This window comes from Protopterus annectens, chromosome 1.part0 (genome assembly GCF_019279795.1).
Source record: "Protopterus annectens isolate FY-2018-M chromosome 1.part0, PAN1.0, whole genome shotgun sequence".
In the NCBI taxonomy this organism is placed as follows: Eukaryota; Metazoa; Chordata; order Ceratodontiformes; family Protopteridae; genus Protopterus; species Protopterus annectens.
Genome location: NC_056725.1, coordinates 407,799,179 through 407,825,539, shown reverse-complemented (window position 1 = coordinate 407,825,539; position 26,361 = coordinate 407,799,179). Strand labels below are relative to the sequence as shown.

General features: G+C 42.6%; 1 protein-coding gene across 1 annotated transcript in view; it reads left to right on the top strand.

The window, feature by feature from the left end:
- PEX6 (peroxisomal biogenesis factor 6) overlaps positions 1-26,361 on the top strand; it is a 737,640-nt gene that overhangs the window by 213,949 nt on the left and 497,330 nt on the right. The window contains exon 5 of the mRNA XM_044060276.1: positions 6,672-6,811. Within this exon, the coding sequence (XP_043916211.1) occupies positions 6,672-6,811 (140 nt within the window). The remainder of the gene's footprint in view (positions 1-6,671; positions 6,812-26,361) is intronic.

The following is a 26,361-nucleotide window of genomic DNA, read 5'->3' as shown; positions in this document are numbered from 1 at the left end:
AATAAGGACAGGGTGTTTGTCAGGACTATTCCAGATTTCCGGCCAAAGATGGCCTCCGCATCTTCCATGAACCAGCCTATTTGCAGTCTTTTTTTTCCAAATTTTTCTAACAAAGGTGAATATAAATTGCATTTTCTCAATATTCATCCCCAGTAGCACTTCTACCTACATCGTAGGAAAAACTTTCAAAGATGTGATAAACTCTTTGTCATCTTCTCTAAGTCCAGACTGAGTTCCAGAATTTCTAAGGTTACCTTGCCCAGATGGCTTTATGAATGTATAGCTTTTGTTTTATAAGTTAAGAGGGCTTGTCCTTACCCTTCAGATTAAAAGTGCACTCCACTAAACTGGTTGCTGCATCTACAGCTTTCTTCTCTAGTGTCCCTGTTACTAATGCAGCTGCTACATGGTCTACAGTTCCTACCTTCATTTCACCTCATAAGCTTCCTCTACAGTCTAGAGCAAGCCCCCTTTGGTTCCACCATTCTCTGGAAGATCCATCCATAGTACCTCCCAGGGTTCATGTAGCTGAGAACTCTGTCCCATTTGCTGAGGTGGATGGAAAAGACAGCACTGGATGCGAAAGTTATGTACTTACCATAACCCTAGTTCTGTGGTGTCTTCTGACTGTCTCAACATCCACCCTTACCAAATTGCCCCCTTTCTATGGCTGCTATTGGAACACACTCCGCTGGCTTGCAATTGCTAGTTAAAGGGTGTTACTAAGTGGTTGTGATATCTTTCTGTGTGGAGCAAACTCGTTTTGAAGCACAGATAGGGTGATGTTGCATTATGGGAAGGGGAGGAGCCTGAGCTTTGGAGATAAAGTGTAGTCTAAAGTGCATAACTTTGATCTATTCAGATTGATATACCCAATTATTGAGATGGATGGATGAAGATAACATGGATCCAATATTATGGTAAGTGCATAACTTTTGACCTGATGTCAGTTTTCATTTGTTCCTCTACTATTTGGTTTGGATTCAATCTTCTGTTCTGACTTGGCTGTTACTATAGCTTGTGGTAACCTTAAAACTCTATTGAAACAAAGACGAACTGAGTAGCATAGTATTTAATTACAAGAACAAAGCTTTCAGGTTAAACACCCTTCATCGGTATTAGCTCAATGCACCTACTTGAAACAATTTATACAAACATTAATTAAACCACAGCCAATAGAAATTCATCACATACTGTTAAAGAAACATCACAGTCTTTTTTAAAAAAATATAGTAATAAAATATTGCACAAGTCCCAACATATGGCACATAAAATTAATGTAGACAATTATGTCTCACAAAATCGGTTTCGATGATACCATTTGATTTAAACCAGGTAATTTATCTGCAGATAAAAGGAGTATCCATTTATATTCACTCAGGTCTAGTTTAGTGTTTGTCACCCCACCTATTATCCTTGGTTATATTACTAAGAATGATTAACCTGAAAGCTTTGTTCTTATAATTAAATACTACACTACTCAGTTTGTCTTTGTTTCAATACGTTTTTTGTTAGAACTGTGTTTTACCTAAATCCGTGATGGTCTTGCTGTAACCTTAAAACTCTGAAGCTCCACCCTACCCACAATGCATCATGCATCAACTCCCTAACATACCTCTGATCTTGTTTTATATATATATATATATATATATATATATATATATATATATATATATACACACACACACACACACACACACACACACACACACACACACACACACACACACACACACACACACACACACACACCCTTTTAACAAAATGTGGAGAAAGGCCATCGATGTTTTAAAAAAAAGCCATAAGCTGCCTATTTGTATTGTACTGTTTGGGCCCAGAGCAATTTGAATGTGAATTGCTCTGTTTGTAAAAATGTTAATCCTTGCGTGGTTGCTGACTGCAAGAACAAACTTATTCTGAAGGGATTATTGTCTACTACCTTTTCTGAAGCAGTTTCTGGGGCTCAAACCCCCAAATTAAAATTAAGGAGTCTTCAAAAAGGTCCCCCGAGACCATCTGCTTCCTCTACTCTTTCTTCAATGGAACTTCCACAAAAGAAACAGAAGAGAGGGATTAGAAGACCTCTGCTTTGAAGCCAACTTCTCAAAGAGCTTTCTCTGATCAGACTACCACAGGCCAGATGGTCACCTACCATTGACCCGGTGCATTCCAGGTTGCCATCCCCTTTCATGAAGAAAAGGTATTCAAAATCTCCCTCATTAGCCTCCATCGTTCTTCCAGGAGTCTGACTGAACCTGATGTGGATAGGATGATGATGAGATTCCTCTTGGTGCAAATTCAGACTGGTTATCTTCCAACTCCTACTCCTTTGGGCCAGGAAGTTTTTTCTTGCACTACCCTTCCACTCTTGGCTCCTTGTCCGATCCGACCTTTTGTTTCGGAGTCCCTGGATTCAAGTCTGGTGAACCTGTCTGTGTCGGATCCAAGGATACTGTTATTCATGGCTCCAAGGTTGCACTCTGGCTCTGACAAGTTTGGATCCAGATGACTCTTGGAGCCATAGCATCCCTGATGGATGCAAGGTGGTAGAGTCGACCTTGAAGTTGTGGGAGCTGTTTCTACCCCTTTATCCTTGGCATTGGACAGCTTGGCTCTGAACTTGGCCTCGGGCAGAATGGCTTTGGGGCAGAGGGAGATGACAGGGTGGAAGCATGTCTTCTCTGCTCCATTGGCTTCTTTCTCCCTAGAGCGTTTTTGCTTTTGAGGTGGTGGAGAGAGATTTCTATGCTTCAGCAGGAAGGACAGTATCACTCCCCTTCGGATCTTCCATCAGGATCTCATGTGCCTTGAGCCTCAGCATTCGACTCCACAGGGACAGCCAGTCCAAACACTTCAGGTTACCCAGCAGGGTATTACCTTTTCTTCAGAGCATTCCACCAAATATGTTCTTAGGAAGACAAAGTGCAAAAGGTGGCACTTAGAGACACTTGAATCAATTTATTGATGGTCCAGAGAGTAGAGAATTCGGAAACAAGGTAAAAGAATTGAAAGACCACAAAAAAGAAGAAATAGATACATTTTGGTGAAGTATTTATGAAGATCCTGTGAAACATAACAAAGATGTTAAATGGATAGAAAAAATAAAAGAAAGAATAAGTTCAAAGGCACAGGATATGAAATGGGATGATGTAACAGCCAGAGAGATTGAAATAAAGTTGACAAAAAGCCTCTAATTGGAAAACCCCAGGTCCAGATGCAGTACCTAACTTCTGATTAAAAGTATTAACATATTTGCATAAAGATTTAGCCATGAATAAGAAATATTTATATGCGCACCCCAAACAGACACTAGCCTAGCCTGGCTAACAACAAGAAAAATGATGCTCCTACTTCAGTGAACCTGCAAGATACCTTAAAAATTATAGACTTAACTTGTCTTCTGACTGGTTATATGCTATACACTGGAATTGATGCAGACATTATAGTCATTTAGAAGAAAACTCAATTATGGCATTTGAAGAAAAGGGCAATAAAAGAAAGGCATATGGAACAAAGGATCATTTGTTGTTAAATAAAGACATAATGGAGAACTGTAAAAAAGGGAAGAGTCTAAGTATGGCATGGACTGACTACAAAAAAAGCATTTGACAGTATCCCATATTCATGGATAAAAGAGTACTTAAAAATGTGTAAGATACAGCTTGCACTGATAAACTACATCACAGTGACCATGAAACAGTGCCAGACCACTTTGCAGTTAAGCCACGATAAAGGGCAAATTATTATTCCAGGGATAAAAATCCAAAGGGGGATATTCCAGGGAGATCCTCTGTCACTATTGCTCTTTTGCCTTGCTGTCTGTTTAGCAGATTAGGTCATGGCTATAATTTGGCTCCCAGAAAGCAACAAAGCATAAAGACTTCTCATCTTCTCTTTGTCCATGATTTAAAACTGTATAGCTCATCAGATGAAGAACTGAAAGCACAACTGCAAGTAGTCAAAACTTTTTCGGATGATATAAGAATGTCATTTGGCCTTGATAAATGTGCAAAAACAACATTTAAAGCAGGAAAGCTGCAGCACAAAGAAAACATCAGTTTTGGACAAGAATGTAATATAAAAGAACTCGAGCAAGAGGGAGTGTATACATATTTTGGGAATCAATGAAAGATGAACAAATGCGAATAAAACTTAGTAAGGAATGAAGACTTAAATTAATCCTGAAAACAGCATTGACAGTTAGGAACAAAATTCAGGCTATAAACCAATTTTCTCTTCTTGTCCTAACTTATCGTTTTGGAGTGATTGCCTGGTCTTTAGAGGTGTTGGATAGATTAGACAGGAAAACAAGAAGGATGCTTCATGCTCATCAAATGATTTATAAAAATCAGTGCATACCAAGTTTATATATTCCACGTTTCGAAGGAGGTATGGGCCTCCTTGAAGTTGATTACATGTATATATCTGCAGTCATGGGATTGCATGCATATCAGATGACCTCACAAGACCCAAACATAGTGAAAGTTTTGAAATATGAGGAGAATAAATCTAAGATGACTTCCCTTCTTAGTCTAGCAGAAGCAGAAATGGAAATCACACCAGAAGTAGATAAAACTCAGGCAGCAATTGAATGTGTCAAAAAACAAAAAAAAGAATATAAGCTGAAGGATCAGATGCAAAGGCAAGAAATGTGGAAAATGCATAAATGTCATTGCAAGTATAGAAAAATCCTGGACGAACCTCATGTTGATCAGGATCAAATGCAGGAATGGTTAAGGAGAGGCGAATTTGAATCAAAAAATGAAAGGTTAATGTGGGAGGCCGAAGATAGTGGACTTACATACACGGTTTACAAAGTCCATTGAACATGTGGGAGAAAGACAAATGCAGGTTTTAAAAACAGAATTGGAAATGGTCACATACCTTCTTGCTGGTTGTGATATACTAATAGCAGGAGGACTGTATACTGAAAGGTATAATAACGTGGAAGGCTGTTGCATTGGGGATTGTGTAAACATTATGGTATTGATGTGGTTGAAAAATACTGGAAACATGAGCCACAAAGCATTATAAAAAACGATGAAGTCTATGTAACATGAGATCACCCATTACCAGCAGTTCAAAAAATAGATGTGAGAAAAACAGATATAGTAGTCCAATAAAAGAAGACAAAAGTAGTGTTGATCATTGAAATTGCTACTATTGTGTCTATTGTATCTTACGCACAAAGGTAGAGTCATAAAATACCAGGATTTGCAGGCAGAAACAAGGGCAGTGTGGAGGAGGGATACCCAGACAGTTCCAGTAGTAGTAGGAGCAATGGGTCTTATAAAAATTATTTACAGTCATACTTAGATATGTCACCGTTGCATGTAACTCCATATGAATTACAGAAGGAGTCATTACTGGGCACATTGTAGGTGCTGTGAAGAGCACTTCTGGCTAACATCAAAGTGAAACAATACTGATTTCATGAACTTTAATCATAGTTTGACTTGGAAATGGCGTCCATTGCCATCATGGTGGTAGAAACTAAAAAGGAGTGAAAGAACAAACACATCTCTTATGTCTGTGATTTCATTCACAGTATCTAATTGCTAGTCTGTATAGCCTCCATTTTTTAAATTCCTTTATGTAAACTAACAGGTGAAATACTGTTTGGCAAGAACAATGAAATGGAGGAAACCTGGTCATTTTTTTTCTTCTTTCAAGCTTTGCAAGTTGGGAAAAGCAGTATCTAAGCCAACTTTATCTAAATGGCCAGCTAAATGCATTATGTTTTGTTACACCATAATATTAGGCCTGTCTTTAGAACATAAAGTTAAAGCTCATTCTCCTAGAGCACATGTTGCCCCTGCTGCCTTTTTTAGGAATGTTTCTGATCAGAACCCATGTGAGACAGTTACCTAGATGTGCATCTATACCATTTCCAAGCCCTGCATGTTAGATGCATTTTCCAGAAGCAGGCAGGATTTGCTACTGCTGTCTTGCATGGTATTCTAGCTCCTCAGCCCTAGGAATGGCAGTTGGGGCTAGTACTGCTGTAGCACTCTTCCCATGCTTTATGAACACTGTTGCTGCAGTGGTCCCTGTGTTTAACATGTTACAACTGTGACTTACAGTAGCCAAAGATTTTTGACCCCAGTGATCACTTCTGAAGTAGGCATGTGCCTCTCCCCAAAATTGCTAAAGATGCTACACCCTGGTAGCTTCCAGGGAGGGTGTGTGTGGGGAGGGGGACTGTGCTGTCTGCCTGTTTGTTATCCCCATGTTACTAAAAGTGTTTTAAGGTTTGCAGATGGGGGGTACTGTTAAGATCATGATGGTCAAATGTGACCCTCCCCACTGTAGATGCATGCTGTAGTTACACTTGTTAGTGTTTTTCCAGTGTTGGGTATTGACAGAGAATGTACGGCGAGGAATACTGCTTTCTCTTTGTACTCTTTCATTTTGACATCTGCAGTTTGAGATGGAAGGCTATCCTGTCAGGGGATGTACAGAGTTGGCACGGTCTATCTGGTTACTCTGAGCATGACAGCAGCTAATTCTCATGCTTTGTCAACATTACTGCTGTGGTGAGTTGCAGCTGTACTGATTTGTATATGGTTTTAATGAAATCTGGAAATTTTGTCATGGTTTAACATCTACTAATTTTGTCATCTTGGGAGTCATTTTATGTTACTTACTTTGATGCTGTCCTTGTTTTTCAGGTTGCAACCGTTAACAGCTATGTGCCCACCTGTCATCCAAACAGTGGACATGCATTCTGGAATAGCTGGTCACCACCTGGTCTCTCTAATGTTGTTGAAAAGCTTCATGAGATCATTTACCCATACCTGCACCACACACGGTTAGTACTAAAGAAATTGCTATAAAAAGCAGTCACTTTTAAAATTCAGCCCAGGAATGAACACAGAATGCACATAAATTTATTTACAGTGTTAGGCAATTCTCTTGAGATTTGACCATAGCAGCACTGTTTAGTTATAACTAAGCAGTCCTATTTTAAAAAAGTGTCTGAAATGCGTACATGTATAAAAAATGTCTTTACTGAATGTTAATCAGTTCTTAAGACTAATATATGATAAATTTGTGTAGCTTTGTTTCTGTCTATATTTTTTTCTCTAAAACTTTGTTGTGGGTCAGTAAAGTGAATAGTTTTCTAGTTCATTAGAAACTGCAAATTTTTTAAGTGAATACTAAGGTGTACTAATATTATAATCGCAAGCTGATCTTAGTATTACTCTGTTAACTTTTTTTTTTCTGTCTAATTTGTGTCCAGTTTTTCAATTCTTCAGCATTCACTAAACATTTTGTCACTGAATGTAAATTATTTTTAAAAATTCATTGTTCCCTTTTTGTACCTTTTTCTTGTATGATGTACTACAAAAAGTGTGGTATGGTTGATCAGTTGACAACACTGGAGTTCAGTCATGCACGCGCGCACACACACACACACACACACACACACACACACACACACACACACACACACACACACACACACACGTGTGAGTCTTAAGTTGTGTGTTTTTCTGTTTCACCATAAATATCCTTCCATGATCACTGTAGCAGCATTATTAGCTGACGTAATAAAGGTTCATAGGTGCTTACTAGGCTAAAATCCACAAGGACCTTTTTAAACCTAGGCATGCATCCCAAATCTGTGACAAGTTCTCATACCCTTGATAATTGTAAACAAGGGCTTGGGAGATGAAACATTTACAAATAGTAGCCTGGGAGATGAACCATTTACAAGGCTGTCTGTGTCCGTATACCAAGTTTTATCACCTTTGTGATTTGGCTTTGATAGCTTGGGAGACAGCAGTGCGACAAAAACTCTTTCTCCAGACTCTGTGCGTAAACACAGGAGAAACACAATAGCAGTACTTCTGAGCAGATCCAGAGCCAACCCTCTCAAAAGTATACTGAATAGAGAGATCTTTCTGGATATTGTCAATCAGTAGAGTACTCCATAGCGTGATCTTTTTGCTTTCATACACAACAAACTGTTCAGGCTGTTTTGTTCAAGACTACCATCCCCAGTGACATGGAGAATAAACATCATCTCCTCTCCTAGGAATGGAAGTTTGCTTTATGCTTTCCCTCCAAAAGTCCTTATAAAGGTCAAGGACAAACCAAAAATCTTTTTGGTGACTTCGTTACTTCATAAGATAGACTTGCTTATACAGAACAAAGGCTTTTTAATTCACCCCCATCTTCATACTTTGGTCAGTGATAGAATTTTAATTCTTTTTAGGCAGTATTTTTCTGAAGACATGCTTAAGGTTTTACAGGAGAGTGGAAAACCAAATGCGCAAAGAATCAGGATCATTATCAGATGGTAATTCTCAATTTCCTGGCTTATTTGTCTGAGTTTCTCAATGCAAGGCTAGCATTCTGTTCTATTAGAGGACATCTGTGAGCCATTTCTGCTTACCTACCTTTGGATCTACCACTGTCATCTTGTTTTTAGGTGAAACAGCTTTTGAAAGGCATACTACATATTAGACGATTATGAAAAGCTGTCTCTCCTTCATGGAACTTGAGCCATGATCTGGAAAACCGTACCTTCTGATGTAAATCTTTATTCATTCCTTACTGTTAGGACTTCCGTCCTCGGAACCAACACGGCCGTTACCAAGCTCATGCCAGCCAAAACCTCTCAGCTAAGACCTACCCACAATGCCCCTCTCATAGTCTCTTCAGATCTCGTTTGCCGCATTCCTCGTCAGATGTGCCAAGCCTTCTCTCTAGCTAAGTGTTGCTTTTTTGTGGTTTTTCTAGTTCTTAGTGTTTATTACCCAGTTTTTCTAGTCTAAGGTTATTTCTCCTCTCTACCTCTCTTATTTTCTGACTAAACCCTACCCACTACCTTGGTAGTTCTTTCATACCACCGTTGGTACTACTCCCTCTTCCCTACCTTAGTAGGCCCTTCACTTACCTTTTGGTATTTCTTAATACCATTGTTGGTACTCTTTCCTAGTCTTCTGTACATTAAAAAAAATAAATACATTTTTTTTTTCACTAATTCTTTATCTTCTTGTTTGATAGTTTTAGTTTATTGTGTGATAGCATTAATGTGTTATGATGTCGGATAAGGCCTAGCTTGGGTTCAAGCAGTGTGATAAGTGCGGGCATAAAATGCCCAACTCTAATGGTCACGCCCAGTGTGTTTTATGTTTGGGCATTGACCACATTAACGTTTCTTGTGACATTTGTTCTAGCTTCAGCAACCGTACTTTGGCTGAATGCAAGAACAAACTTATTCTAAAGGGCATGTTGAAATCACCCTTCTCGGAGGCTCTTTCTAGGACGGAGGTCTCACACCTTCTAAGCATAAGGATGTTAAAAAGCATAAGGAGAAATGGAATCCTTTGGTTCCAACATCCCCGTTCTCCTCGGAACCGAGTCGACACTGGGCTTCTCCCACGGCTTCGGCCCAGACAGCTTTGGCACAAGGGTCCCTGTCTTCGCCCTCAGTGCCTCCCTTAATTCTGACTCAGACTCTAACCACTGTACCAGCTTTGGCACCATCCCCCTTGGTGCCAACCTTGTTTTTGACACAGGCTCTGACCACTGTACCTGCATCAGAGCCATCCCCGGCCATGGTGCCAATGTCTTACACAGCTCCACTGAAACTGACTCCATCGGCAGCTTCCTTCAGATCCACCAGGAGTCTTTCAGAACAAGATGTAGTGAGGGTTGTGAACCAGCTTTTGGCAGCAAGAGGATTACCCACACCGACTGCATCTTCCCTCCCTCTTGGAACAGAAGCTCTCACAGCATATTCACCTGTATATCCTCCTCCTGCCTACTCCCAGGTCTCGGAGACTTCAGTACCGATGGACATCCTGGTGTATTCTGTGTCTACTCCGACAGCAGAGGCTTCTCTGTCGATACCGACTACTCTTGGTGCAACAGCTCTTTTGGAACTGGCGCACTCTCGAAGCAGTGATTGGGCTGTCGATACTGTGGCACCTAGTTCAGTGCCTATTTTTTCTGTGGTGCCATCTACGGCCATGGCTTTCCTGGCAGCTACCAGTCCTCTCGGAGCTCCTCATCTGGAGGCGGGCTCCTCCGGGTGGGGTGTGACCTTGGTTCCGAGGTTGTCCTTCTTGGTTCCCGGCTCCCATCCGTCCTCAGGCGGTCCTGCTTTCCATGTGATGAGAGGGTTCTTGCTTCACCGGGCTCGCAGTTGACACCATTGGCATCAACATCAGAACCCCCCTCTAGCATGCAGCTGTCCCAACCCCCTACTCTGGGATCCCGTGCATGGGAGCCGCAACACCTTCCCTTGAAGGGAACCCTTTCTCTGGAGTCCTCCTCAGAAAATCCCACTGGGGAGCCACCCCGGAAGAAACCTTGCAAGAGGTAGCATCTTGATTCCCCTGAGGAATCCATCACGGAAGACACCGATTGCGATGAGGGAGAAGGGTCCCCACAGTCTCATTTGGAGACATTCTCGAGATCCTCAAGCAGAGGAGAGACTGGAAGCCCTCCAACCCTTCAGAAGAATTGGTGTTCTTGCAGGCTTTCTCTGCTCGGCCATCTACTTTTTGGGTGACCCCACCTGCAGATGAGCTCATTAGACTTACTGTGCAGCGTGCCTGGAAGGCCCTGGACAACATAGAACCTGTCCCCCAGAGGCCAGATAAAATTTTATCCACTCCTGAAGACCAACCCAACTGCTCCAAACAACTGGTAGCTGATTCCGTGGTCGTGGTGGCGGCCACCAAGAGGGAACTGGCTGAAGATAGTTCCACTGCTCATCTCCCGAACAGGGAGTCTCGGACTAAGGACAGACTGGGGAAGCGGGCCTACGCTCCAGCGACTTTTGCCATTCGGTTGCTAAATTACCTGGCATACTTTACTTACCTCCAAAGAGGCCTAATCTCAGAAATGTCTGCCTCTTTGGCAGGGGTACTGCCTGAGGAGGTGCATGATACTGTTGCCCCTCAGCTTTCTACCCTGGAATCCATCTCGAACTACTCAGTGCGCTTGATCTCTCACACTACCGAGGGGACAGCTCGAGCAGTCACATTAGGCATCGTCCTGAGATGGCATGTTTGGATGCATTTGTGTGACTTCGAGGACTCCTTTAAATCTTCCTTTGTCAATGCGCCTGTTGATGAATCTTCCCTTTTTGGTCCCAAAGTAAGAGACATACTATCACTTAGTGAGAAGGACGGAAAGACCTTGTCTGCTCTGGGCATATGTTTTTCCACCCCCCCAGAGATCCTACTTCAGGAATCAGAGGAGAGGAAAATTGTGGTTCAAGAAGTCCCAAGGATCTTTTCGTGACACTCATGATGAACAATCCCCCCAGGGCAGGGGGGGCAACTCATCTGGAAGACATCCCTTTCGGGGCAGAGGGGGGTCCGCGGTACCAGGGTGCTAGAGATTCCTTCTCTGGCCGACCCTTCCAGCGCTGCTGAACAGCAGCCCAGTTGCTTTCCTCTGGAAGAAGTTGGGGTCGATTTTCTCTGCACCTACAACCCTGGCAACTCATAACAATGGATGCGTGGGTGCAAAGAATAATATCCAGAGGCTATCATATCCCATTTGACCTTACTCCCAGACTCCTAAAACGAATCTCAGATGTTCCACCCAGTCAGAGGGAGGCTGCAGCCTTAGAAGTTGAAAAGCTGCTAAGAAAGAGTCATCCAACCAGTCCCACCAGACCAGAGAGGATCAGGGTTTTACTCAAGGTTCTTTTTTTGCCAAAAAATACAGGGGGCTGGAGACCAATCCTGGATCTCAGCTTACTAAACAAATTCATAAAACCTTAAAAATTCTGGATAGTCATGGTACAGTCCATTCTCCCCTTTCTGGGGAAGGACAACTGGATGTGCTGTATAGACCTCCAGGATGTGTTTTACCACATAATGATGGACAGAAGCTCCTGGAGATTTCTCTGCTTCCGGCTGGGGGCCAATCACTATCAGTTCAGAGTTTTGCCCTTTGGTCTCTCGATAGCCCCCAGAGTGTTCAAATGTATGGCAGTTGTAGTAGCTCATCTCTGACTACAAGGATTCCAGGTGTTTCCATACCTAGACGATTAGCTCCTTACCGCCACAACCAGGAATCTTCTCATTCTTAGTATCTCTTACACTCAAGACCTTGCTCTTCACCTAGGTATCACGATCAACATGGACAAATCACACATGTCTCCAACAAAAGCACTGGAATTCATTGGAGCGATCTTCGACACAATGTCCTGTCAAGCTTCCCTTTCTCCTCACAGACTTTCAAAAATCAGAAGCCAGATTCAAGTCCTCCTTCCACAGACATTTGTACCAGCACACCTTGTACTACAACTATCGGGCTCTATGGCAGCAACCTTTACCTTAGTACCACTGGCGAGGTTGCACATGAGACTATTACAGTGGCTCCTTTCATCACAATGGTCAATCTTAACCTACCCACTCGACCACATGATAGGCCTTACAAACCTTTGCAAGAAAGAAATGCTGTGGTGGATGAAGCCAGAAAGAAATCTTTGGTGTCGACCATTCTGTCTTCCCTAGCCCAGGGCCACAATTACCACGGATGCTTCCCTGTTAGGGCAGGGGGGCATTTCCAGGGAAAGACTGTCCAAGGCACCTGGTCCCCCATGGAGGCCAATTTGCACATAAATGTCTTGGAATTGAGGGCAGTTCTCTTAGCGTTACAAGCGTTCCACACAACCGTTCCTTCCGGGACCATTGCAGTTCAGTTGGACAACATGTCAGTTGTGTGGTACATCAACAAACAAGGCGGAACCAAGTCTTACCCCCTGTGTCAGGAAGCCATGAGAATTTGACACTGGGCGATGGCTTCCAATGGCTTTCTCATAGCAACACACATTCCCAGAAGTTCCAGTCTTCTTGCGGATAATCTGAGAAGGAACATTTTGATGCCTCATTGAGTGGTCCCTCAATCCTATAATAGCGGATCAGATCTTCTGCCATTGGGGCAGGCCTTGCTGGGACCTGTTTGCTTCTCCCCTAAACAACAAATGCAGAAGATATTTTCCCCTGATCCCCCCTCAGGGGGAGTCACCGAGGGATGCTCTGATGCATGATTGGCCCCTGGGTCTGCTGTATGCCTCTCCCCCATTTCCCCTCATCCCGAAATTCCTCCAGAAAGCTCAAAGGTTGAGAAGCAGAGTGATCCTCATTGCCCCTTATTGGCCCCGTCAAGTCTGGTTCCCTTTCCTGTGGCCTCACCTGATTCACAGCCCGTGGATCCTGGATCAGTCCCAAGGTCTGCTGTATCGTCCTGAGGGACTAATTCACCTCAATCTCCACAGCCTCCAGCTCACAGCTTGGTTTCTCCACTTCCGATGATTGCCAGGTTACCTGATATTTCATCTCCTGTTCGCAAGATTCTTCTGGCTTCGCACAAACCTTCCACCAGGAAAATTTATTCTAGTAATTGGATTAGGTTCTCTAGATGGGCCAAAGAACATAACATAGATCCCTTTTCCATGCCTATTCAGAAGATCCTACAATACTTGACTACCCTACTGCACACAGGAGCTTCAGCATCGACAATTACAGTGCACTTAGCAGCTGTTGCAAATTTTCACATTGGAATTGACAGTTCATATTTTGTCACACCGACTGTGCAAAACCTTCTTGAAAGGAGTATTACATATTAAACCTCCGGTAAAGCCTCCTATAGAGCCATGAGACTTGTCTTTGATGCTTCAATTGTTAACAAGCCCTACCTTCAAGCCTTCTAACACCTGTGATATAAAATTTTTGTCTTGGAAAACTCTACTTCTAGTAGCCCTTACCTCAGCGAGAAGAGTGTCTGAGTTGCAGGCCTTGAGTGTCAAGAGACCTTACTTGATTTTTCATAAGGAAAGAGTGTCTGTACATACTGACCCCTCCTTTTTGCCCATAGTCATTTCTGGGTTTTCCATTAATCAGTCTATTGGACTTACTGGTTTTCTTTCCTCACCATTCAAATAGAGGGGAATACCTTCTGCATACCCTCGATGTTCATAGGCAACTTCGTTTCTATTTGGACAAAACTAAATCTTTCAGAAAAACGTATCAATTGTTTGTGGCCTTTGCACGACCCAGATTGGGTAAGCCTGTTTCCAAAACGACTTTATCTTCTTGCCTTAGAAACGCCATTACTTTCATATACCATCAGAACAAAGTGTTCTTACCTTCCAAAATAAAGGCTCACTCTACTAGATCGATGGCTACTTCAGTGGCTTTTCATTCCAGAGCCTCTGTGGATGATATCTGCGCAGCAGCCACTTGGGCAAGACCTCATACCTTTATCACTCATTACAAATTGGATTTGGCCTCCGGGGGGCGAGCATCTTTTGGTTCTGTGTTGCTCAGGAATGTCCTTTCCTAGGGGCCACCCAGGACTTAAGTAGCTGGGGACTCGGTCCTAACAGTAAGGAATGAATAAAGATTTATATCATCAGATAAAGAAGTTATGTCTTACCATAACGTTCCATCTGAGTTGTAGATCTTTATTCATTCATTACTTCCCACCCTCCTTCCCCCTGCCTGGACTCCTGGTGGACGTTAGAATTTCCTATTAATTAAGGTATCTGCTCAGACAGAGCCTCCTACTATCACTATTATTACTTCTATACTGTAATGGTGGGCAAACTCGATCTTAAGAGACTATAAGAGGGGCATTGTGGGTAGGTCTTAGTTGAGAGTTTTTGGCTAGCGCGAGCTTGGTAACGGCCATGTCGGTTCCGAGGTCGGAACCAAAGTCCTAACAGTAACGAATGAATAAAGATCTACAACACAGATGGAACGTTATGGTAAGACATAACTTCTTTTTATCCCCATTTGACCCTGCTGCCTCTGCTTCTCTTACATTTTGTACTTGGAAAAACGTGCTCTTGGTGGCTTTCACTTTCTGCTAAACGGGTTTCAGAGTTGCAAGCCTTTATGGCAATCCTTCCTTTTCTCATTTTTTCTTAATGATAGAATTACTGTCTATACTAATCCTTCTTTTATGCCTAAAGTTGTTAATGAGCTCTCCTTGAATTAGACTGTTAACTTTCTTTCCCTTCAGAATAAAGGGGTGAGAGGTTCTATATTCCTTGGCTATGTATAGGCATTTTTTTTGGATAAAACTAAATCTATCAGGAACCACAACTGGAATCCAAAATTCTTTCTTTACTGCTTTTGCAGAATAAATGAAGACCACGTAGTAAAAAAACAGAAAATAATTTATTCTAGCGCCTCGGTGTTACCACCTTCAAGGAATAAAAAAATACAAAAACTCTACCTTAAAACAGAAATTGTTGTATAAGGAAAGCATTTACATTTTAAAATATAAGACATTAATTCCTAAAGATTTAAATAATGAATTAAATTGAAAATGCTTACTTTAATGAGATAATTGTTTATTTTTTAATTGGTTAATGAAATGTAATTAATGATAGAATACAAAAGGTAGAGTTTTTTGTAGTTTTTTATTCCCTGAAGGTGGTAACACCGAGGCGCTAGAATAAATAATTTTCTGTTTTTTTACTACGTGGTCTTCATTTATTCTGTAAAAGTAGTAAAGAAAGAATTTTGGATTCTAGTTTTGGTTTCATATTAAATAGAGGAGGTGAAGGTTGCGTTGTGTGCTTTAAATATGTCTTCAGATCCAAATGTGGATGTTCCTCGTCCTTTTCATGAGGATGTTTTATCCACCTTAGGAGCAGCTGGAGGATTGGGCTCCCAGGTGGGTTCTCAAAGAACTATGGAACATTACCTAAATAATTCTGTACATATAGCTGGGCAAGTTTTGGAAAACCGTCCAGCAAGTCAAGATACTGGTCCCCTTTTTGATTTGTTTGTTAATGAGAGGGCAAAGAGAGTGACTGATCCCTTTGTTCCTGTGGGGCATATGCTAAATGCGATCCCCACTGAGAAAAGGGAAATATGTGAAAAATTTGAAAGATTACTTGAGAAAGAAACAAGAACTTATTTAAATATACTGGGACTGCAACGTTACATAGACATGGACAGTACAACTAGAGGTCTGCATTTCATTAAAAATCCCAGTACACCTTTCAACTTAAATTGCCCAGTGGAAAAACAATATAGGGAACATTGGCTGAAAGCTTCACATAAATGTGTGGTAGAATGGCTACATATACTGTTAGAAAGAGATCAAGTGAAGCATAACAGTTTAAAACAGGAATTAGCTTCACTTTCTCAGACCATAAGCAGATCTTTAGGTGTACAAAATATCAACAACTTCTTGGAAAAAATGAATAAGAAGTAGTTTGCTTTGGAAGCGGACATTGAGTATAAAAAAAACTGACAAGAGATATCAATGATTATGAAGCAGGACACGCTTTTGTGCCCCAAACCAATCGGAAGCCAAGAACTCAGCAACGTCAGCATGTAAGATTTAAAAAGACCACCTTCACTTTATTTGCTTCTTCAGAAGGAGCCAGCTACTACGGGATGGATGAGAACGAGGAGTATCCTGAATTACCCAAGCCACAGAGGCCAGAGGAGCATTGGTGGACTTTTCGGGACCAGGGAGAGCAGCACCAGTATCGGCAGGGTCAGAAACAGAATCGGAATGGTGGAAATAATGACTACAATTCAGATGGAGGACAAAAAATGGATTTCAAACAAGGCCAAGGTACCGGACAATATTATAATAAGAGATTCAGACGTTAAGGTGTGTACTGAATCTGATTTAGTGTTAAACTTATCTAGATGTAATTTAACACAAGAACAAAGAGCTGTTTTGAACCTTGGACTGAAATTTGTGCCCACAGTAATACTGAGGGGCCATGTAGTGAAGCAGGAAATGTTTAAATTTATTTGCAAGTTATATTTAAGGTATCATTTTTCTATGCATTTGAATAGAAGCAATGTATGTAACAGTAATGTGTCATTACTTAATAGTGATTCAGATGTTAGTTTTTTTTCTTGCTGTGAGGATGAGAGGGAATTTTTTGTTGATGAAAGTGAGAATGAGTTAGAAATTTTAAATACATATTGCAAGATAGATGCGTCCACTATTCCAGCTGTAAGCAAATATATTCCCCCTTTTGATAATGCCCATATATCACACTTTAGTTCCATTATAGGTTTTGGGGGGGGGGTATTTGTGACAATATATTAAATGACAAACAAAAAAAATAAGTTGCAATTTGACTTTGAAAACATTACGGAATAGAAAAAAATTAATAATAAATGGAAGGGAATAAGGTAAACAAGATGGTGATTATGAATGTATTACAGTATCATAGGATGTGTATGGAACATTTAGATAATGCTGAGGTATATGTGGAATGTGATAAGAAAGAATATGAACAAGCAATGATTAATTATGAAAAAATATTGGACAAGAGTATGAGGTTAGTTTATTTTACTGAAAGAGATATAAAAGATAAATTGTTCAATAGGAGCAGTGAAAAGGCTGTTTTCTTTTGCTTGCCTAAAGTACCCCCCCCCCCCAGGGTAGACCCGTAATTTCGGCTTGCAAATATTTCTTGCATAACATTGGTCTGGTGTTACATAAAGTTCTGTTGCCCTATGTTCAAAAATCACCAGTATATATACAGGATAGTTTCGATTTTCTGATGAAAATTTCTCCTATAGTATGGAACAGGAAGAAATACTGGTTAGTTCTAGATGTCAGAAGCTTATATACAAGCATTAAGCATAAGGATGGAATAGATGCTATTAAGTATTTTTAGGGGATAGTCCCTTTTCAAACTTCATTTCAGACTTGGTAGATTTCTGCCTGAAAAATAATTAATTTTATTATTGTATAGACAAAAACAAGGCACGGCCATGAGGGCAGCATTTGTCCCCATGTACGCTAATCTTTTTATGAAGTTACTTTTTTATTTAAGTTAGATTTTATGAAGAAATATGTTAATTTTTGATGTTAAGTTGTCAAACTCGTCTTCATTCTTGCTGGATGGGTTCGGAGCCGATCCTCGGCTCCGACTCGGCACTTGCTAAGCTCGAGAGCTAATTTTACTAGCTCGAGGCAACCCTATATCCCATGATGCAAGGCGTGACTACCCCAGATCTCGTTTGCCGCTTCGCAAAGAGGTCTCCTTTTACCAGCTCAGGTAAAGTCTTAGTATTATTATAATAAAGTCAGTCAGTCAGCAAAATTTTCATTTTTCCCATTTCTTTCCCATGATAGTTAGAGTTAACTAATACCTACCTATCTTACCCTATATACCCTTTCTCCTTTGTATAGGGATAGTTTTTTCTTCCCTCAGGCCTTAAGCCTCCCTTCCATTATTTTTCTGTCAGGAAGTGTGGGTGTGTTATTCAATTTTTTCCCTTTTTATTGACTAACTGTGTGACTGTGTGTGTGTGTGTGTGTGTGTGTGTGTGTGTGTGTGTGTGTGTGTGTGTGTGTGTGTGTTTTTTGGGTGGGCATACCATGTCCAAAGAGGTAAAGGTCTCAGGCTTCAAGAAGTGTGACTCGTGCTGTCAGAAAATGTCTCTGACAGACGGTCACACTTCTTGTGTGTACTGCCTGGGGCCTCTACATCTGCAGGACTCCTGTGCTATTTGTCACTCCTTCAGCCAGAGAGTCCTGCAGGAACGTAGGAACAAATTAATCCTACGTGGCTTGTTGAAGCCAGAGGGCTCCCCGACCAAGACTGGGTCAGGAAAGCCCTCTAAGCCACCTAAAGCCCAGGCTGTGGTTCCTAAGCCTTCGGCTGTGGCTCCGACTCCTTCGGAGTCGAGATCGGCTTCGGCTGGAGCCGATCTTTCTATCTCTGAGGTAGTGCTATCGGTGCTGCCTTGCTCCGATACACTTGCACCGATGTCGGCTCTGGCTGGAGCCGACATATCTTTGACCAGGTCTGGTGCCAGTAAGCTGTCGGCTCCAACTGGAACCGAAGGGTCTTCGGCTCCGATGGCTCCTTCCAAGAAGAGATCTCGGTCCCATTCCCTGGAGTTGATTCACTTGGCTCCGGGATCTCCTCTGCTTTCGGAGCGGAGCCATTGGAGCCGATCTTCAAGGTCTTCCAGGCTGTCAGACCATGGCTTGGAGAGGGTGGTAAGTAGACTGCTGAAATCACAGGCACTGGCCCAGATGCTCCATAGCCTGTCTCAGCAGACGACTGCTAGCCCTCATCCCCCTGAAATTCCTCCTCCGACTCTCCTTCAGAGATCGGAGCTGGAGCTTCTCGGAATGTTGGCCGTGTGTGCACCGGAGCCGATACCTCCTCTTTCGGCTCTGTCGTCTTCGACTCTGATCTCCTCCATGAGACCTTCCTTGGAGGAATCCGGTCATGGGGTCTCCCTTGTCGGCTCCGAGGGGGCGAGTGGCATCGGACCCTTGTCCGACCCCGCTCTCCCTCTTGGAGCTTCGGCATTGGTGAGCTCGGCACTGACATCGGCCTCGGAGCCTTCTCTTTCGGCGGGACCGGGGATTCCTGTTTCTTTGGAGCGGGAGTCTTCTGGCCTCCCTGGAAGGGGAGCCTTTAAGGTGATGAGGAGTGTTCTAGCCCCGGAGCTGAGTCAACGGTCAATTCCATTAGCTCCTCCCTCTTCAGTGCCTGTCGATGTCTCTTCCCATTCTCTTGCTCCCGGACCTAGAGATCCATCGCCCCAGGTTTCCCCATTGGGAAGAACGTCCTCTTCCGAGGTTTCTCCTGATCCTTCGAGAGAACCCCCGTGTAAGAGGACGTGCAAGAGGAAGCACACTGATTCCCCCGAGTCTACAAAATCAGATACCGACTTAGATGAGTCGGAGGGTTCCCCACGGTCCCCCTCTGAGGATGTCTCATTTTCAGACATCCTGGAACTCCTTAAGCAGAGGGGGAACTGGCCTTCCATTAACCCCTCCGAGGATGAGTCGGTATACCTGAAGGCTTTTGGATCTCGACCCTCCACCTCCTGGGTGTCTCCGCCTTTCGACCCACTCATTGAAGTGGTGGCTCGAAAGGCGTGGGCGTCCCCGGATTCTGTGGAACTAGTCCCCAGGAGGCCTTCTAAATTCATCACGGCCCCTGCAGACAAACAGTTTCTCACCAAGGGTGTCCCTGTTGATGCCATGGTGGTGGCGGCTGCCACCAAGAAGGAACTTGCCGATCCTTCTGTACCTGTCCATCCTCCTAACAAGGACTCTAGGAACATGGATAGGTACGGTAAGCGGATGTTTTCTTCAGCGACCTTCGCTATGCGCTCGCTGAACTATCTCTGTCACTTTACCCGGCTTCAGAGAGATATTCTCAAGGAACTAGGTGAGGTAGTTCAGGATCCGTCAGCTGCTGGGGCTCAAGAAAAGATTGCCTCACAGCTCGGAATCCTAAATTCTATAACTAACTCCTCCATGCGGCTCATTTCTTATGCAGCCGATGGGGCGAGTAGAGCTGCAGGCATAGGAGTGGCACTTAGGCGTCTTTCCTGGATGCGGCTTTGTAATTTTGCAGACCCCTTTAAGGCGTCCTTCACTAATACTCCTTCGATGGTTCGGCTTTGTTCGGACCTCAGGTGAAGGACACATTGACCAGGTGTGAGCAAGGCGGCAAGACTCTTTCTGCCATAGGAGTCCATTTCACCACCCCTTCAAGACCCTATCCCAAAGGTCAGAAGGGAGGGAAAATGTGGGTCCGTAAATCTCAGGGGGTAACGCCGGACGCACGTGGTCAGTTTACCCCCAGAAGCAGAGGGGGTAATAACAATAGACGCCTCCCCAGGGGCAGAGGGGGTCCACAGAACCAGGGTAACAGAGAGCCTCTCTCTGATAAACCCTTCCAGCACCCCTGAGGTGTTGCCCAACTGTCCACCCTTGGAGGCAGTCGGGGGAAGATTGTCGCTGTACCCAACAGCCTGGCGTTCCCTTTCTCAAGACAAATGGGTACAGTCGATCATATCCGAGGGTTACAATATCTCTTTCGTGAGATATCCTGTTCCTCATCAATCCCTCCTGGACATTTCACCCGGTCTAAGGGAGTTGGCAAAGCTGGAGGTATCAAAGCTCCTAGCAAAAAGAGCCATCCAACTAGTGCCAGCAGACCAAGTAGGATCCGGAATCTACTCAAGATTCTTTTTGGTTCCCAAAAAGACGGGAGATTGGAGACCAATTTTAGACCTCAGCAAACTAAACAAGTTTGTCAAAAAGGCAAGCTTCCGGATGGTCACGCTTCAGTCCATTCTACCCTTTTTGGGCAAGGACAACTGGATGTGCTCAATAGACCTTCAGTATGCGTACTATCACATAAAAATTCACAGGCGCTCCAGAAGGTTTCTTCGCTTTCGGCTGGGGACCAGTCATTTTCAATTCAGAGCCCTGCCCTTTGGTCTCACTACAGCCCCCAGAGTGTTTACCAAATATATGGCAGTGGTCATGGCTCACCTGAGACGTCAAGGATTCCAGGTTTCTCTGTATCTAGACGACTGGCTCCTCTCTGCCACCACCAGGCATCAACTTCTCAAGGCCAGAGACTACACTCTTCACACCTGCAACCAATTGGGGATTTCTATAAACTTCGAAAAATCTTCACTGTCGCCTTGCCAGTCTATTACCTTTATAGGCGCAGAATTAGACACTGTCGGGATGTCAGCAAGACTCACAAACCAAAGAATTCTGGACATCCAAAAGTATGTTCGGATCATACTACTCAGCAAAAAGGTCAGGGCCAGATTTGTCCTGAAGGTGCTAGGTCTTATGGCTGCAGCCATCGTACTGCTTCCTTTAGCTCGCTTCCACATGCGTCTTCTGCAGTGGATGTTGTTCACCCAGTGGTCCTTCCAGCAGCTCCCCATGCACCACGAGATCTTCATGACGCAATCGTGCAAGAGTCACCTAACCTGGTGGATGTTTTCTCCGCAACTCCATCAGGGCTGACTATTTGTTCCCCCAGTTCCGGTTGCCACAGTCACTTCGGATGCCTGTCTGATTGGGTGGGGGGGGGGGGGGCATTATCAGGGCAGGATGGTCCATGGGACTTGGCAACCCATAGAATACCATCTGCACATAAATGTCCTAGAGATGAGAGCAGTGCTTTTAACGTTGCAAGCCCTCAGCGACTTCTTTAGGGACTATTGCAGTTCAGACGGACAACATGTCCTTAGTCTGGTATATCAACAAACAGGGCGGGACCAGGTCCTATCCACTGTGTCGAGAAGCTCTCAGACTTTGGCAATGGGCAATCTTTTCTCATCGGTTTCTGATAGCAACGCATATCCCCGGGAAATCCAACCTCTTAGCGGACAGACTGAGCAGAGCTATTCTCATGCCACACGAGTGGTGTCTCAAACAATCAGTAGTGGACGAGATTTTTCAGAAGTGGAGCGTCCCTTCCTACGACCTTTTTGCTACACCCCAAAACAGCAAATGCCCAGACTTCTTCTCCCTCTTTCCACTACCAGGCCATCCGCCCAGAGACGCTCTCACCCAGGATTGGCCCCGGGGACTTCTTTATGCCTTTCCTCCATTCCCGCTGATACCTCAGGTGATTCAGAAAGCTACCATCTTGAGAGCCAAGTTGATTCTCATTGCCCCTTACTGGCCTCGACAAATTTGGCTTCCGTCCCTACATCGTCATCTCTTGGTTCAGCCTTGGCATCTGGATCCAGTTCCAGATCTTCTGACCCACCATTCGGGTCATCTGCACCAGGCCATTCATTCTCTCAACCTCACTGCTTGGTTGCTCCACTTCCTTCCTTAGCCAGGCTCCCTATGATTTCTAATCCTGTGCAAGATATCATAGTAGCTTCTCTAAAGTCTTCTACCAGAAGGATTTATGCTAGCAAATGGCAGCGTTTTTCCTTCTGGGTAAAGTCCAGGGACATAGATCCCTTTACTGCTCCAGTGCAGTCAGTCTTGGACTTCCTAGCTGAGATTTTTCAGTCGGGTTCTTCTTCCTCTACAGTTAAGGTCCAGCTGGCAGCAATCTCAAATTTTCATGTTGGTTTAGTGGATCAAAACATAATGTCTCACAAGCTTTGCAAAGCCTTTCTTAGAGGGATCTTTCTCCTGAAACCTCAAATCAAAGATCCCCTTCCGCAATGGAACCTGAATTTAATGCTGGCATCCTTGATTCTGCCCCCCTTTGAACCGGCTGCTACATGCTCATTAAAGTTTCTTTCTTGGAAGACAATTTTTCTGGTTGCTGTTACTTCAGCCAGGAGGGTGTCTGAACTTCATGCTCTCTGTGTCCGTCCCCCATACTTGGTTTTCCACAAAGATAGAGTATCCTTAAGAACTAATCCATCTTTTTTGCCCAAGGTTGCTTCCCAGACGAATATTAACCAATCTATTGATTTGCCAGTTTTTTTCCCTAATTATTCTGACAAAGCGGAACAGAAACTTCACTGTTTGGATGTCCATCGCCAACTCAGATATTACTTGGACAGAACTAAACAATTCAGAAAATCTGATCAACTGTTTCTTTCTTATGCAGAAAACAGGAAGGGTCTGCTGGTCTCCAAGGTGACCTTATCCAGATGGCTGTCTTCTACCATTTCTCACATTTATCTCCTTAAGGGCAAGCAACTGCCCTCGAAACCAAACGCACATTCTACCAGACACCTATCCACTTCTACAGCTTTTCAGGATAGGCTACCTATTGACACCATTTGTGCGGCAGCCACTTGGGCCACTCCTCACACCTTTGTCTCTCATTACAAATTGGACTTGGCCTCCAGAGACAGGGCTAGGTTTGGTTCCACAGTTCTCAAGAGTCTGTTCCATTGAGCCACCCAGGATAGAGGTGCTAGGGACACGGTCCCATCCAGCAAGAATGAAGGCGAGTTTGACAACTTAACATTCAGAAGTTATGTACCTACCATAACGTTCCATGTTAGTTGTCTTCTCTCGCCTTCTTTCTTGCGTCCCTCCCTTCTTCCCCCTAGCCTGGACAGACCTTGAAGTTGTACTCTTCTCTGGGTACGATCCATTCCTTCTATGGGCTACAGTAGGAAGTGTCACTAGTATCTAGTGGTTACCTTACTTGGTTTCTTTCCACATTTAGTTCCTCTTCTTCCTTTCTGGGAAGAAGGTTACTGGCAGGGTTTTTCTATAGCTACCAAACGAGATCTGGGGTAGTCACTCCTTGCATCATGGGATATAGGGTTGCCTCGAGCTGGTAAAATTAGCTCTCGAGCTTAGCAAGTGCCGAGTCGGAGCCGAGGATCGGCTCCGAACCCATCCAGCAAGAAAGAAGGTGAGAGAAGACAACTAACATGGAACGTTATGGTAGGTACATAACTTCTTATTTTCGTTACACAGATGATTTAATATTTGTATGTGAAAATGGCTGGGATGAAGTAGAAAATTTCATAACAGAACTACACAAAAACCCAATTGGTTTGACAGTTGATGGTCTACAGAGGGGTGATAAAGTTATATATTTGGACCTAGTGTTAGAAGGGAAAGAAAATGGGAAAAGTATGACAAATATCCATAGAAAATGTGTGGATGGTAGTCAGTGCCTTCATGCTACCAGCTGTCACCCACCCCATGTTCTGAAAGCTTTACCTTATGGGGAATTGCTATGAATTTTGAAATTATGTAATGATAAAGTCTTGTAGGCACAAGAGATGAATGAAACCATAAAAATGATTGTAGCAAGAGGTTATGATACCAATGACATACAATAAGCCCAAAGTAAAATATAGGATGGACTAAGAGGAATAAATAAAAGAAAGGGGGATTAATAGATTCATTTTTACAGGCAGAAGAAATGAAGTGGACAAAAAATGTTTAGTGGATCCAAAATATTTTGTATCAGTTTATAATATTAAAAGCAAAGAAATGGTGGAATTAATAGAACACTGTTGGAAGTACTTGATGCAGGATAAATTCTTGGCAAATATTTGCCACAATTTTTTTTTCATATACTAGGGACAAATATTTGAGAGATATGGTAGTACATGGTATGTTTATTGTGCCTACCATGGAAATAATACGGGCACCATTAGTTAAAGGAACTTTGAATTGTGCAAGTGCAATATATGTACACATATTTTGGGTACATTTCACAGCATGAACAGTGTTAAATTTGAACCCAGGGGCAATTTTTCTTGTAAAAGTAAAGGGGTAATGTATGCCCTGAGGTGTCCCTGTCACCTATATTATATAGATGAAACATAGAGAGATTTTCACATAAGGTTCATGGAGCATTTAAGGGATATAAAAAATTGTAGGGAAGATAAAGTAATTGCTTCACATTTTAAAATGTTTTATGAAAATGATGCTCATTTATTGTATGGCACTGTTTTGGAACAGATAGAATGCTTAGATGTTAAAGAAGATATATTAAAACAGAAATTGTTGTATAAGGAAAGCATTTACATTTTAAAATATAAGACATTAATTCCTAAAGATTTAAATAATGAATTAAATTGGAAATGATTACTTTAATAAGGTAATTGTTTATTGTTTAATTGGTTAATGAAATGTAATTAATGATAGAATATAAAAGATAGAGTTTTTTATTCCTTGACGGTGGTAACACCGAGGCGCTAGAATAAATTATTTTCAGTTTTTTTACTACATGGTCTTCATTTATTCTGTAAAAGCAGTAAAGAAATAATTTTAGATTCCAGTTGTGGTTTCAAATTAACTAGAGGAGGTGAAGGTTGCGTTGTATGGTTTAAATAGATCTATCAGGAAGTCTGATTGCGATTGTGCCCTTTCTGGGACAAAACTTAAGGTGCTCCTGGCTCCAAACTATTTCTAATTGTATATGCAAATCTATCTCTTTTTTGTTGCTCTTTTCATAGTAAGCCGCTTCTGGCTGCAGAGTCGTTCTCTGCTAGAGCTGCTGCTGTTTCAGAGGCTGTTTTCAAAGGTCTGGATTCCAGAAATATTTTTTTACAGAACACAAGATTGATGTTTTCTATAGGACTAGTGCAGTGTTTACCAGGTCACTTTACTAGATTTTTGTAAAATTATAACCCTGTTCAGATTTCTTCCTCCTCATCTTCTTGGAAAGCTTTAGGAATCTCCCATCAGTTAATAATACTGCAGCAGTGATCATAGAAGGACATAGTACAGTTGTATTAGAACTTACTTAACAGTAAATGTCCTATTGCTAACTGTTGCAGTGTATTGCATCTCTCCTTCCTTCCCCTTCTTTCCTGTTTTTTCCTCTTCTGTTTTGACATGTTCAGTGTTCATAGAAAACAAACTTAAAGTTTAGAGAGGCCTTCAAAGAGTTTGCCACCCTTAAAAACTGAGTCAGATACTCTATCCCCAACCACCCATCCAGAGAGTCTTAAAAAAGGTCATTAATTCAGTAGTTCTAATTCTACGAAGGACAAATTCCATGTTCCAGCTCTGCTGTATTATGAAAGTACATAAAATGTGTAGTAAATATCACTCCGTTAGTTGTTTCTTGTCTCATATTTATGTCCCAAATTATTAATCCCAATAGAAGTACCATATAATTCATCATGCAAGCAAACATTTATATGTAACAATCAAATC